Source organism: Zootoca vivipara, chromosome 9, assembly GCF_963506605.1.
Source record: "Zootoca vivipara chromosome 9, rZooViv1.1, whole genome shotgun sequence".
NCBI lineage: Eukaryota > Metazoa > Chordata > Lepidosauria > Squamata > Lacertidae > Zootoca > Zootoca vivipara.
The window spans coordinates 68,988,913-69,003,904 of record NC_083284.1 but is presented as its reverse complement, the minus strand read 5'-3'; the positions used below and the strand labels follow the sequence as shown (position 1 = coordinate 69,003,904).

The 14,992-nt window shown below is 40.8% G+C and overlaps 1 protein-coding gene across 2 annotated transcripts in view; it reads right to left on the bottom strand.

The window, feature by feature from the left end:
- ADGRA3 (adhesion G protein-coupled receptor A3) overlaps positions 1–14,992 on the bottom strand; it is a 47,181-nt gene that overhangs the window by 19,303 nt on the left and 12,886 nt on the right. Inside the window, exons 2-8 of one of the 2 annotated variants that reach the window (XM_035112025.2) lie at positions 12,705–12,776; positions 6,781–6,852; positions 6,019–6,090; positions 4,581–4,652; positions 3,872–4,032; positions 3,224–3,437; positions 2,794–2,958 (exon numbers count right to left, since the gene is read on the bottom strand). In XM_035112025.2, coding sequence (XP_034967916.2) covers positions 2,794–2,958; positions 3,224–3,437; positions 3,872–4,032; positions 4,581–4,652; positions 6,019–6,090; positions 6,781–6,852; positions 12,705–12,776 — 828 coding nt within the window. Of the gene's footprint in view, positions 1–2,793; positions 2,959–3,223; positions 3,438–3,871; positions 4,033–4,580; positions 5,029–6,018; positions 6,091–6,780; positions 6,853–12,704; positions 12,777–14,992 lie in introns of those variants that run through there. The other variant, XM_060278949.1, reaches the window with a different exon arrangement.

Sequence of the window (14,992 nt, the reverse complement as noted above, 5' to 3'; positions counted from 1 at the left end):
GTTTCCAGAAATTGTGTTTCCTTCCAATGAATTCCAGAGAGGCAAAATCCTATTAAACTGAACAATCACTGCTAAGCACAGGTTAATTTAATAGAGAATGCTCAAAAAACAAGCTTTTCCATCTGTTTTTACCTCTAATTGCAAGTCCAAAATGAACAATTCACAATTGTATTTTTAAAGTTATTTAAATTCCTCCGCCTATTTTTTTCATAAACACTGCCAGAAACTTTCTTATATATTTTTTATCTTCTCAACTCAACGCAGCATTTCCTATAAATGGAAAAAGTTGCACCAGGGAAAGGACTAAAGTAACAGGAGAAGGGCAGACATGGCTTGGCTCCAAATAACTACTTGAGGCATTTAAAGGCCTGGAGATGGCTAATGAAATTTTACACCTTTCATCTTTGAACTGTTGAAATACCACACACACAGGCCACTTCCTCCAAATGTTGTATCACAAATTGCTTTTAAAGCACCTCTCAATTTCAGCAGAGATCTGTGATGCAGTAATTGAAGGTTGGAGAACCAAAAGTACCAATCTCCCTTAGGTACACATAATTAGAGTAGTTTTGATCCATGTCTTATTGAAAAGGTGACCAATGCAAACCTAACATATATTTTGAGCATATAAGGGCATAATCTTCCTGTAAACTCACCTGGTCACCTCTGACAAGCAAGAAATGCTTGAAAGTAAAACAGGCAAAAGGGGGGTCTTTCATTCCCTCTTTTGAACAATCAATTCCAGTTTGTATGTCAAATGGACCAGTATATAAGCACCAAAGCCTTGAGAGGACTGAGCTAGGAAGGAAACAAGTCAGAGCCTGGCTTGTCATTACGTGCGAACAACATACAATTGTGGTTTGTTTCCCTCAAACAAACCACGAGTGCTAAGCCAAGAACAAATCTTTGTTTCACTCAAGAAACAAACCACAAGCCCAGGTTCACATACAACAGCCATTTCCTTCACTGTGCAGTATGAGCAGGGAAGAAGATTAAAGCAACAATATTTGAGCAGCATGTTACTCATTCAGCTTAAACCAGGCTTCCCCAAACTGTGGCTCGCTCTTAATGATGCGGCGCGGCTGCCCACTTCTGGGTGGCTGGAGCGTTGGAAACAGCTTGTGCGCATGCGCGTTATTTTCGGCGCAATTGTGAGTTGGAGGAGGCCCGTGCGCATGCACACAAGCTATTTCCAGTGCTCCTCCAACCCGGAAGTGCGCTGTAAATAGCGTGCACGCACGCAAATGGGCGCATGCTCCCCCGCCCTCTGCATGATCGGCGCTGCAGGCACCAGCCTGAAGCCGGGTAAGTTTGGGGACCCCTGGCTTAAACCATAGTTTACTTCACCTATGTTTTAATATGACACGCAAGCCAAGTCAATGTCTCACAAATGATTTTCGTACAGATAGGCAAGCAAACAAGCAAGCTAATAAACGATTTGCGGGCTATACATGCAAGGTATTAAGCCTTAACTTGAAATAAAGGCATTTTATTCATTTACTTGACAAGGTTTATATGCCACTTGACAAAAGCCTTCTAAGTGGTGGAGTCTTGTATCCTGCAGTGCATAGTATATGTATGTTTCCCCCACATGGAAGTGATATCCATGTACCAAATCATTCTATGCAAAGTGATCCTGAATTGGAAGTGGGGAGAGAGAATGACAGGGACAGGCTAACAAAAATCAAAAGACAAATGGCCTCTACGCTGACTTACTTCACTTCACAGTACGCACTACTGCTATACGGTGCAACAGACGTAAGTTAGAAAAGGCATTACCTTACACAGAGAGACTCTAACTGTTATGGCTGGCACCTCCAGAGGCAATGTGCTGTTAGTGTAACCAGCAGCAAAGAGGTCAGAATGGAAAAGGTGAAGAAAGAAACAAGTGCAAAATGAAGATGAGTGTTGCAATGTCCAACAGTAATTAACACTGCCTAGATATAGATAGTGGTTGTTACATCTATTGTACTTACTGCTTGAACAGTTGTTTCACAGTAATATGCAAACTGGTTTTAAATGACTGAACAAATAAACCAAGAGCAGGGAACCTTCTTCAGTCAAGGGGCCACATTCTCATCTGGGCAACCTTCCAGAGGCAAAGCTGGGCAAAGAGGCAAATGTACATTTTACCTTTGTACAGGACATTCCTCTCTATTTTCCATTAAGGCAACCAGGAAGAGTGATCACATTCTAGCCAGGCAAAAACACATAAGGAGGGTATGAACTGAGGCAGATTTAGGGAAGTGTGACTGGTTCAGTCACACTGGGAGCAGAGACTTGGGGGCGCTGCAGGGGATGCAGCAACTATTATTTAGAATGGAGCTCAAGAGGCACCAAATTTTGTCGTCGCACAGGGCGCTGCTGAAATTTGAGATCCGAAGGTATAAAGTAAGGGATGTGCCATAGGAATTATCTGAAGAGCCACACAGAGGCTGGGAGGGCTGGATTTGGCCTCTTCGTGTGAGGTTTCCACCCCTTAAATAATCTAAGCGGTGTTTCTAGACAAAGTTTTATATCTCAGTCCACCTCAGCAACTTTTTATTTAGGCTACTAATTCTACATTACTACTAGCTTTGTACATTTAACTTGTTATTTTTAATCTGAAGGAGTTGTGATGGCTTTCTCCCACCAAGGAGGCCCACTAGCTCTTCATTTCCTTATCTAATGCAACTGAGAGTCAAGATAACTCAACCTTTATCATAAAGGAGAACAGAATCAGGTAACATTTGAACTCAAAAGCAATCTGTAAGAGCAACAGACACATTCTCCTTCAAAGCTGTCATCACCAACCTGAAGTCGCCTTTGTTGTTGACAACTCTTTCCGGCGGGCAGTACTGAGCAGAGCTGTTCAATACCACTATGTCAACAGTCCTTGAATTATTCCCACGTCTGGTATGCACATGACACCCCCAGTTTCCAGTAGATCCAGCTTGAATGTTTGAGATGGTCAGAGCACTAAGGTAAGAGGCAAAACCAGCATTCAAGAGCAAGTAAACAATTTTTTTTAAAAAAAGGTGAATAAATGCCTGCTTTGCCAAAGATATCTACTAGAATAGAGCTTGCAAACATAAGGCCGGCCAGATGTCATTTGACTCCAACTTCGATCAGTCCCAGGAAACACAGCCAATGGTCAGGGATGATGGGAGCTGGAGCCCAATAACATCTGATGGGCCACAAGTTGGCCACCTGTTCTACAAGAAACTACAGCCAAAATCCTCACCTTGCAATGAGTGAGCAGTTATGGATCATGTTTTTTTCAACAAAAATGCCTTGGGATTCATCAGTTTCAACTATCTTCCCATCCTGGTACCACAGAACCTGCATGTCCTGATCAATATACGAAGCCATACATTGGAAAGGCAGGCTGTCTCCTTCAAATACAACCTGACGATGAGAGGGAGTCATGTAGAAAGATGGTAATTCCAGAGGGGGGTCTGTATTCCATTGAAACAAAACACCATGTTTTAGATAAATATAATGTATTCACTGAATGTAAAATAAAATTTTCTTTTAGAGAATTTCCATGTCATATAACCAGCAGCAGCAGCAGCCTAAAAGGGATGATAGTTACAAAATATTAGATAGCACTTACTGCAAGTTAAAGATTCTCAAACTACCAGCAAACCTGGTCTTATGGTATATTGGAAATATTCATTTAAATTCAAGAATAGCACCTAAAGTGGTATGTCACATCACACTGGTTGTCCACAAAGACAGAGGGGGGAAATGGGCTAAACTTATTTTTTCAAGAAAGAACACTTAGGCCCTGGGGCTAGTGCAAATCACCAAATTGAGTGGGAAGAAGGGAAAGGTGCACTTGGTAATAGTTATTTAAAAAATCAGCATTGCTTTGTTATAATGTTCTTACCACAAGTTAGAAGACCTTGCTTAACACTCAAAACTGGTTGAGCCTGCAGTGACTTGGGGTAAGCACATCTGGTCTCACGAACAGTTATATTTCTTTCTTGCAACCACTGCTGCATCCACAACATATTACAGTCGCAAAGCAGATAATCAGTCTGAAATTCACTGGAACAAACAAAAGACATATTTTTGTTTTTTAAGGAGGCAAATCCCATTGAAACTGGTATAAATTTGGTGTATATAACTGAGCTATTTCCAAATATTTGTAATAAATCAACAGCCCAACTCTGCATTACTGAAAATACTCTAGGTATTTTGGCCATATAAATTCAGAAGCTCATTGTCCATGCATACCTTCTTAAGTCACTTGTATCATTACAGTGGCCCAAAGAACAGCCACCAACTCTTCCGTTTGCCAAAACTTTCACACTTGGTTATCCTTTCACACTTGGTTATCTGGAAGGAATTCTTATATGCCACAGGACACCTGGGAGGTGCCGTTAATATTCCTGAAGTTCATACTTGCTCAGTACAACACTTGTAGTTTTAAGCAACAACAACAACATCATCATCATAATGCCTGAGGCAATACTGGCTTTGCAGTAAAATAAAATGAAATCTAATTTGGTTATGTTCTGTACTTAATTTTAAAACCAGTATCTTTTAGCTTTCAAAATTACACCAAAAACCCCCTCACCCGGATTCACACTTACAGAGATTTCAGTGATGTAAGATGATCAAAGGTTCCTTGTGCAAGTGATGCAAATAGGTTTCCTGAAAGATTTCTAGGAAAGTTTAAAACCGTGACATTAGATACGTACAAGTGGGACCGACAACAAACTTGTTGCAGTGTGGGGTGCTGTTATTCAGGATTTAATTCTTTCTCCTCCCCACCCCCGTTTTTCATGCCCAACCTCCCCAACTGCGAGCATTCCATGCCCACAGAGCGAACTCAATCCTTACTAGCTGGCTTTTGGGAGTTTATCTCTCCCTCCCTCCAGTATATTTTACCTAAAGGTATTTTGTATTTCTGCAAACCTTGGCACTCCCAAGCCACCTGATATCTTCCTCTTATGGTGCTTTTTTGGATCAGCACTAGGAAGACTGAGATTGCTATTAGTACATAGCAAGTGTTTGGTCAGCTTCAGAGAAAGACTTGTGCTATTATGGATCAAAAAAGTAGATTATTCTCATTTCCAATTGTAACTCATTACACAAACCATCATTATGGTGGGGGCTGCCCCTTAAGCAAGTACTGGTATGCATGTGTCTCACCCATGTCTAGTTCTCTGTCTAGCCAGGCCACCACAGAGAAAAAGTATTACAGTGGTACCTCGGTTTGCAAACGCAATCCGTTCCACGGAGGCATTCGCTCACCGAAGGCACGCTTCTGCGCATGCACGAAACACCAATAGAGCGCTTTTGTGCATGCATGCGCTGTGCAGATCACTTCTGCGCATGCGTGAACTGCACAGATCGTGTCTGTGCATCCGACGCCACAGAACCCAGATGTAAACACTTCCAGGTCCGCGGTGTTCGTAAACGGAGGTAGGCGTAAACCAGGGTCCCCAAACTAAGGCCCGGGGGCCGGGTGTGGCCCAATTGCCTTCTAAATTCGGCCTTTGGACGGTCCAGGAATCAGCATGTTTTTACATGAGTAGAATGTGTCATTTTATTTAAAATGCATCTCTGGGTTATTTGTGGGGCCTGCCTGGTGTTTCTACATGAGTAGAAGGTGTCATTTTATTTAAAATGCATCTCTGGGTTATTTGTGGGGCATAGGAATTCATTCATATTTTTTTTCAAAATATAGTCCAGCCCCCCACAAGGTCTGAGGGACAGTGGATCGGCCCCCTGCTGAAAAAGTTTGCTGACCCCTGGCGTAAACCGAAGTTCCACTGTACAGTGCAATTGGCCAAACAATCGCAGCAGGGGAAGGTGAACCTTTGGGTGAATAATGTGGAACATAAGTTTATAATGGTGTGTGTGTTTATTTTGAGTTAGGAATACATGGTTTGTAAATCAGAATTCCAGATAAGGATTTTGAAATCCTTATATGAACAGTAGACTACTAATTTAGCTAGCAAAGGAGTTTACTAAAAGCTTAATTTAAATTAATGCTAAAAAAATATTTAACAGAATGATACTTACAACCGAACAAGATTTGCGAGTTCTTTAAATATATCTGCATTCAGGCATCCTATTTGGTTGTTTGTTAAGTCTCTGCCAGAAAGGAAAAAGACCCCCGAAATGCTTCATTTCACCATGTAACACGTAACTCATAATTTAATTCAAGTAATTTTAATTCACCCCAAAAAATCAGTAATCAAAACCAGAATTTAGACTGTGATCAAGCAAGCCCATTGGAATCCAATATGAGTTACTTCTGCATAGACATAGTTGGATTGTTCTGTAAGGCACCAAATTTGGGGGGTGTCCATTTGAATCCTAGCTAAAATGACAGTGCTGGTCATTCAATAAGTCAGATTTGCAGGGAAGACTATTATCTATACATAAGCAAGTCCCTCTGAGTTCACTCAGGCCAATTCCTAGGTAAGTGTGTATGTCTTAAAACACACAATTTCCTGGATATAATAATGGAGGGAGAGAAGAGCACTGCATAATTTTATTCTAAAAAAATAAAATAAAATGCCCAAGCACCTTATGATTTCTATACCTTCTCCAGATCAACTTTTTTAAAAAGATGGGGCAACAAGAACTGCATACAGTACTCTAGAACAGTGAACAGTATACATTTAAACAACAGTAATATGACATTGCAAAGTAAGAGGCCTTGTGCCTATGGCTTAAAGGCTTTTTTAAAAGATCAGAGAAGCTTTAGTTCAGACTACATTTAAATTTCTACCTTCTGACTTTCCATTTAATTCCAGGTTAACAAATGTAAATACTTACAGTCTTTTTAGAGATGAAAGTCCAACAAAAGCTCCTGGATCTATAGTGCTAATGAGATTGTTCTTAAGGTCCCTGTTTAAAAAAAGAAAAAAAGAAAATTTCCAAAGTGTACAGATTATGATAGAAAAGTCGTATTATGACTAAATTTACAAGCTGGATAACCACTTTATAATATAACATAGGTGGGGGGAAATTAAATACCCACTTCTTGATTTAAATATTTTCTTCAGAGAAATGGGTTTGAATGAAATCCTTCCACTGATTTCCAGCCTAAGTTACGAATGTTGATATCAGCCTTAACCATTGTTTTTTGTGGTGATATTTCTTCCATTATCCTGACTCAATGTTAAACAACCTGAATCTGAGCTGAGTTAGAAGCAGAAAACTCTTTAAAAAAAAAAAGCCAAAGGATTTAATCTTTCCCCACGTGAGCAAAATGCCTGCATACAGAGGAGTCTCCAAAAGGCTTAACAAAGCCTTGCCATCTCCTCCCAATAGCACATCTTTGGAACACATGCAGTTCTACAGCAGGCTTCCTCCACTAAAGCTTGGACATGTTCATGGGGGGGGGGGGGGAGAGAGAGAGAGAGAGAGAGAGAGAGAGAGAGAGAGAGAGAGAGAGAGAGAGAGAGAGAGTCAACATCCCATTACCTCCCATAAATCTCTGGTGTGCATCCACACTGGTGCAGGTACAAAGGCAAGAGTGGGAAAGCAAATCTGTTCTTCCCTACTGGGATTCTTATACCCATGTTGAGAAAAATTGTGCCCAAAGAGTTTACATCTAATTTGAAACAAAAGGTCTCTCAATGACACAGTAAACTAAAAAGTAACAATGAAGTAATGATGACAAATAAAATAAATTTCATGTCTGAAAACCAGAATTCTTTTTTTTTTGCTCTTACCTTGAGATCAATAACATACACAGAATAGAAAGTATATTATGTCTGATTACTCCAGAAATCTTATTCAATAGATGAACACTGGGTTTTCATTACCATGTTCATCTAACTCATCACTAAACAACACAAGGTATTCACTTTCTCCCCAAATCTCAGTGCTGCTCACTGGTGCCAAACTGCACAACAATAATGAAGTTATGACTGTCAGATTAATAATTCCATATAAGATATTGGACTGGGGTGAGGGTTCCTTTATGACACCAGCAAACTTTATTCATGCACCTTTGTTCCACATGTTGTTGTTGTTGTTGTTTAGTCGTTTAGTCGTGTCCGACTCTTCGTGACCCCATGGACCATAGCACGCCAGGCACTCCTGTCTTGCACTGCCTCCCGCAGTTTGGTCAAACTCATGTTCGTAGCTTCGAGAACACTGTCCAACCACCTTGTCCTCTGACGTCCCCTTCTCCTAGTGCCCTCAATCTTTCCCAACATCAGGGTCTTTTCCAAGGATTCTTCTCTTCTCATGAGGTGGCCAAAGTATTGGAGCCTCAGCTTCACGATCTGTCCTTCCAGGGAGCACTCAGGGCTGATTTCCTTAAGAATAGATAGGTTTGATCTTCTTGCAGTCCATGGGACTCTCAAGAGTCTCCTCCAGCACCATAATTCAAAAGCATCAATTCTTCGGCGATCAGCCTTCTTTATGGTCCAGCTCTCACTTCCATACATCACTACTGGGAAAACCATAGCTTTAACTATACGGACCTTTGTCGGCAAGGTGATGTCTCTGCTTTTTAAGATGCTGTCTAGGTTTGTCATTGCTTTTCTCCCAAGAAGCAGACGTCTTTTAATTTCGTGACTGCTGTCACCATCTGCAGTGATCAAGGAGCCCAAGAAGGTAAAATCTCTCACTGCCTCCATTTCTTCCCCTTCTATTTGCCAGGTGGTGATGGGTCCAGTGGCCATGATCTTGGTTTTTTTGATGTTGAGCTTCAGACCATATTTTGCGCTCTCCTCTTTCACCCTCATTAAAAGGTTCTTTAATTCCTCCTCGCTTTCTGCCATCAAGGTTGTGTCATCTGCATATCTGAGGTTGTTGATATTTCTTCCGGCAATCTTAATTCCGGCTTGGGATTCATCTAGTCCAGCCTTTCGCATGATGAATTCTGCATATAAGTTAAATAAGCAGGGAGAGAATATACAACCTTGTCGTACTCCTTTCCCAATTTTGAACCACTCAGTTGTTCCATATCCAGTTCTAACTGTAGCTTCTTGTCCCACATAGAGATTTCTCAGGAGACAGATGAGGTGATCAGGCACTCCCATTTCTTTAAGAACTTGCCATAGTTTGCTGTGGTCGACACAGTCAAAGGCTTTTGCATAGTCAATGAAGCAGAAGTAGACGTTTTTCTGGAACTCTCTAGCTTTCTCCATAATCCAGCGCATGTTTGCTATTTGGTCTCTGGTTCCTCTGCCCTTTCGAAATCCAGCTTGCACTTCTGGGAGTTCTCGGTCCACATACTGCCTAAGCCTGCCTTGTAGAATTTTAAGCATAACCTTGCTAGCGTGTGAAATGAGCGCAATTGTGCGGTAGTTGGAGCATTCTTTGGCACTGCCCTTCTTTGGAATTGGGATGTAGACTGATCTTCTCCAATCCTCTGGCCATTGCTGAGTTTTCCAAACTTGCTGGCATATTGGGTGTAGCACCTTAACAGCATCATCTTTTAAAATTTTAAATAGTTCAGCTGGAATATCATCACTTTGTTCCACATAGGTAATCTAATCTATAGGTTAGATTACTGGAACACATTATATATAGGGCTGCCTCGGAAGACAGTTTGGAAACTTCAGCTGGTGCAGAATTTGGTGACCAGCTGCTTGCTCACTGGGGCAAGATGGTTTGAGGATATTACACCAATCCTGGCCCAACTGCACTGGCTGCCAATTAGTTTCCAGGCCCAATGCAAAGTGCTGGTGCTGACCTATAAAGTGTTCAGGTCCACAATACTTTTTTATATTTTTCTGTTGTGAACCACCCTGGGATCTTTGGATGAGGGACAGTATTCAAATTTAATAAAGAATGATGATGATCTTCTGATAGTGATCTTTAACATTATACTGTGGTCAGTTTCACGTCCAAGACAAAATATTGAGTAAAGTTTATCAGAGAAAGCAAAATAGTAAATAGAAGCTTTGGGGAAATGATGGTAAATCATGACAACAGCAAACAGTCTTCAATAAAAACCTCAACACGGGGCTTCAGGAAGAATTAAAGTAGACTGGGATGAATAACTGGCAGGGCTACCCAAATGCAGCCTTTTGGGGGATACTGTTTGACCCCCAAACTTGCCAACTAAGAGTCAAAAGGGCTCTGTGAAGCTGTGCCCTTAGGACACAGCTTCTTGAAAAGTGAATCTAGATGCTGACCTGGGCCACAAAGAATCAAGCCTGGAACAACATACAAATTCCCAAGCACCATAGCAAATAATACATTTTAAGGTACCAGGTACTGTATTCTGCATCAAAAACATCTGTTGACATGCTACAAAGATGCACTTTGCAGGTTTACATTCTCTCTCAGCAACTGCTGCATTTCCTAAAATAGATAGCAGTCACTTCCCACTTGAACAAGCTACTAAGCGAAGCAACATGTATCCAGACAATCAATTAATGAAAGCTCCTGGATATATGGTTATAAGCTCCTAAAGAGATCATTAGAACTGCCAAAGTTTGTAAAATGCCACATTTATACCCATTGGATGCAATTCAACAAAACATTAGGCATGCCTAAGCTCAATGATTAGAAGGGACTTAAGTACATAACTCTGTGCTTGATTATGCTCTTCATGTTTGAGCCACAAAACGACAGCCTATTTATTTATGTTCTACATTACTTTCTGGTTCTAAGGAAAATGTGGTATTTGGGATGAACACAAAATGAAAGAAATGTTAAATCCTTTCCTCAAATATCTTTCAGCTCCTGTTGAACTGCATAAAGAGACTACAGGGCTGTGTTGCATGCAAAATGTATTGGATTCAACCCTTTGCAATCCCAGTTAGGGCTGGGAATGGCTTCTATCTGAAACCATGGAAAGCTGCTGCCTCTCAGTGTGGACAATGCTGAACCAGAAAGACCAGTCATCTGACTTGATATAAAGCAGCTTTCTGTGTTCTAATGAACAGAAAGAAGTAGGGCTATTGTGTGTATAAGAAGATCAAGGAACATGGAGGCGAGATCTTGAAGAGAGCACATGGAGGTGCATACAAACTCTCATTCTGTGTAATAGCTAATTAAGTGCTTAAACGTCCTGTGCGATGATAGACCATTTCTACATCTGTACACCTGACTTAACTTTGGCTTCAGGAAAGCAACAGCAGGTTGCCTTGCCCCTCAATTGCAGCTTGGGAGTAAGCCTCAATGAATCCAGTGGGATTTGCTTCCAAGTACGGTAAATGTGTACTGAATAAAGCTTTAAATAGGAGCATCCTGAATTGAAAATTGTTTTAGGAAGTGATTAAAAATCAATTTCAGCAATGCTGCAGAAGATCAGGAGCCATTTTAAACAACATTAACAAGAAGACATTGCTAACCAAAGGGTATAATTCAGAATAGGACTTACTTTTGAGTAAATGTATTTATGATCTCTTTGCATTGGCAATCCCAGCTCAATAATGGCCACTTACTTTTGCTTTGCTGCGGGGATGATAGTTTACAAACTTGTAGCAAATACAACTTTTAGGTGCAGTGTGAATCCAAAGTAAGAATTCCACTTGCAGCCTCACTGCACAAAAGCAGCATTTCCGTACTGCTAAAGGGCCTTAGGAAGCAGTGAACATTAAAACAATCCTATCTGTCTGCAACCTGTCTTCCCAATGCTCACTCAGTCCTCAATCACTTTAGACAAATTCTTTCTTTATGTTCCGAATACTTTCCCCCATTCCTCCCCCAAAAGAATATCAAAATAATAATTTAGAGTAGTTCTTTACCATTTAGAAATATTACTGGAATATTTACAGTTTTTAAGTTACAACCTTAATTAAACACAGTATAAGAGAATTCTAGATTTGTTTGCACTGCAAGAAAAACTGTTCCCATCTCTCAAAAAGTTAACACACTCAAAATGTGATTATGGGAAAATATATATATTTACATTACTATTGTAGTGAAGAAATCATCATCAACAGCATAGTTTCACTGTGTGACTATTCTAGGTGTCTAAGAAAAGTTTAAACATTTGTTTCTAAATAAAAAAGGCTATCCCTCACCACTGCACTGCACTGCACTGCACACTACTTTTGAATCTCTAGGGAATTTTGTAGGCTGATATTTGCCATATGGCCTTGCCATTCAAAAAAAAAAGATTTAGCTGGATGTACCTAAGCCCTTGGGTGCACCTAACGAAAGTTCTTTAAATCCTTGCTATAAATTTATATTGCACCTAAGAGCTTTGCAGGAATAAAAACTAGTAAACATGACTGGAATTGTAGTTTATTTCCATGAGAGAAAGTAAATTTAATGTGTGATGTTGTACTGTGTTTTAACTATTTTTGTTGGGTGCAGCCCAGAGTGGCGGGGGCAATGCAGTCAGATGGGTGGGATCATCGTCATCATCATGGCAACTTATTTATAAGTAAGCATTGATAGAATAATATGCTAAAGTTATATGGAAATATCTTCCTTATTTCTTATTACATTTGAAGCAATTAGTTTTGTATTTATTATATGTACAGCAGGAAAACTATTCATCCAAGTATATTAACTTCTGGAGTATCTTAATGTTGTTGTTGTAGTCTCGCTTTGGTTGCGAGAGGTCCCGGGTTCAGATCCCGGACAAGCCCCCTAACAAGGCACTATGGCAGAAATAAGGAACATTACAAAAGGCTCAAAATCTTTTCCCTGGGTACGCTTGCCACAGTAGTTTTTAAAAAACCTCTATTAATAGAGTTAGAGAGGTGAATTCTCCCTCCCCTCCATTACATCTCCTTCCACTTTATAATACTTAAAACATTAAGGGGGGGGGGACTTACAATCTTTCAAGAAGGCTTAATCCAGCAAAGGAACCATTCTTCAATTCTGATATCTTATTGTTGCTCAGAATTCTGTAAAACAAAATAATGTAAAAACATTACAATATTTCCCTTTTCAAACAATTGCAGTAGCATTAGAGTAAATGTTTGCGGTTTTCCATCTAATGCTTCTTAAAACAATGCTTTACAGCAGAGCTTTCCAAACTTCATATTGGTGATGCACTTTTTAGACATGCATCATTTCACGACTAGTGGGGTGCCACAGGGTTCTGTCTTGGGCCCAGTCTTATTCAACATCTTTATCAATGACTTGGATGATGGGCTTGAGGGCATCCTGAGCAAGTTTGCAGATGACACCAAATTGGGATGGGTGGCTAATACCCCAGAGGACAGGATCACACTTCAAAATGACCTTAACAGATTAGACAACTGGATCAAAGCAAACAAGATGAATTTTAACAGGGAGAAATGTAAAGTTCGGCTTAGGGAGCTAGGTATGTTTAGCCTGGAGAAGAGAAGGTTAAGGGGTGATATGATAGCCATGTTCAAATATATAAAAGGATGTCATATAGAAGAGCGTGAAAGGTTGTTTTCTGCTGCTCCAGGGAAGCAGACACGGAGCAATGGATTCAAGCTACAAGAAAGAAGATTCCACCTCAACATTAGGAAGAACTTCCTGACAGTAAGAGCTGTTCGACAGTGGAACTTGCTGCCAAGGAGTGTGGTGGAGTCTCCTTCTTTGGAGGTCTTTAAGCAGAGGCTTGACAGCCATCTGTCAGGAATGCTTTGATGGAGTTTCCTGCTTGGCAGGGGGTTGGACTGGATGGCCCTTGTGGTCTCTTCCAACTCTATGATTCTACAACACAGTAATTCAGTTTTACTAGCAAACCAGAGGTTAAACTAACGCCTTTCCAGCCTCAGGAGGAATGCAGGGAGTGTTTGCACGACACACCTATACACTGCAGTGACACTATCTTGTCATGACACACAGTTTGGAAAGCTCTGCTTTACAGAATTGCCCCCTAAGTTATTGGTCCTGAAGCTAAGCTGCAAAAACTCATGCACACCCTAGTCTGTTATATTAGATATGCATACATTAGATATACTGTAGTTCCTTGGATCAAAATGAAAATTCCAATTCAGCCCTTTTCCAAGAGTGCAAGAAATAAGGAGAAAACGAGGTAGAGAAATTGTGAGCATTAGATCTCAATGAGCTCGTTCACATATAGTGCCAAGCCAGACCATGGACATGGGTGGCACTGTGGTCGAGACCACCAAGCTTGCCAATTGTAAGGTCGGCAGTTTGAATCTGCTCAACAGAATGAGCTCCCATTACTTTGTCCCAGCTCCTGCCAACCTAGCAGTTCAAAAGCATACCAGCTTGCGTAGATAACTAGGTACTGCTGCAGCTGGAAGATAAATGGTGTTTCCATGCACTCTGGTACTCGTCAGTGTCTCATGCACCAGAAGCAGTTTAGTTATGCTGGCCAGATGACTCAGTAAAGCTGTCTGCGGACAAATGCCGGCTCCCTTGGCCTGAAAGTGGAAATGAGTGCCACAGCCCATAGCTGAACTCAACTGGACTTAACCGTCCAGGGGTCTTTTACCTTTAGTGCAAGGGCATGAGAGTGACAGTTCTCTGGACTAATTTGGCTTAATCCGAACCTGGACTTGTGGTTCGGTGGTTGGTGACAGCTGAGCCTGGATTCAGGAGACATGCTAAGCCAAACCACAGCTCAGCTCACAGAATCCCTGGAGGAGCAAAGAAGCTGCAATCTTCAGGGGCCCACACATTAATGGTAAACTGTACAGTGGTACCTCTAGTTACGAATAACTCTACTTACAAATGTGTCTACTTACGAACGGAGCTCCGTCCGCCATCTTGGATGCGTAGATAGGATTTTTTCTACTTACGAATTTTTAGATAGGGTTGCTTCGACTTACGATTTTTTTTTTCTCCCAATGCATTCCTATGGGATTTGACTTACAATTTTTTTCAACTTACGTTAATTTGCGTTCGGAACGCATTAAATTCATAAGTAAAGGTACCACTGTACTTTGACTTACCATTAACGTGCTCTCTCCCTCACTTCTTTATTTATACCTCGGTTTAAGTATGCCTCGGTTTAAGTATTTTCAGTTTAAGTACTCCACGGACCTGTCTGGAACGGATTAATCCACTTTCCATTACTTTCAATGGGAAAGTTCGCTTCAGGTTAAGTACGCACATCCGGAACCAATTGTGTTTGTAAACCGAGGTACCACTGTAGTGATTTATTGTAAAAAAC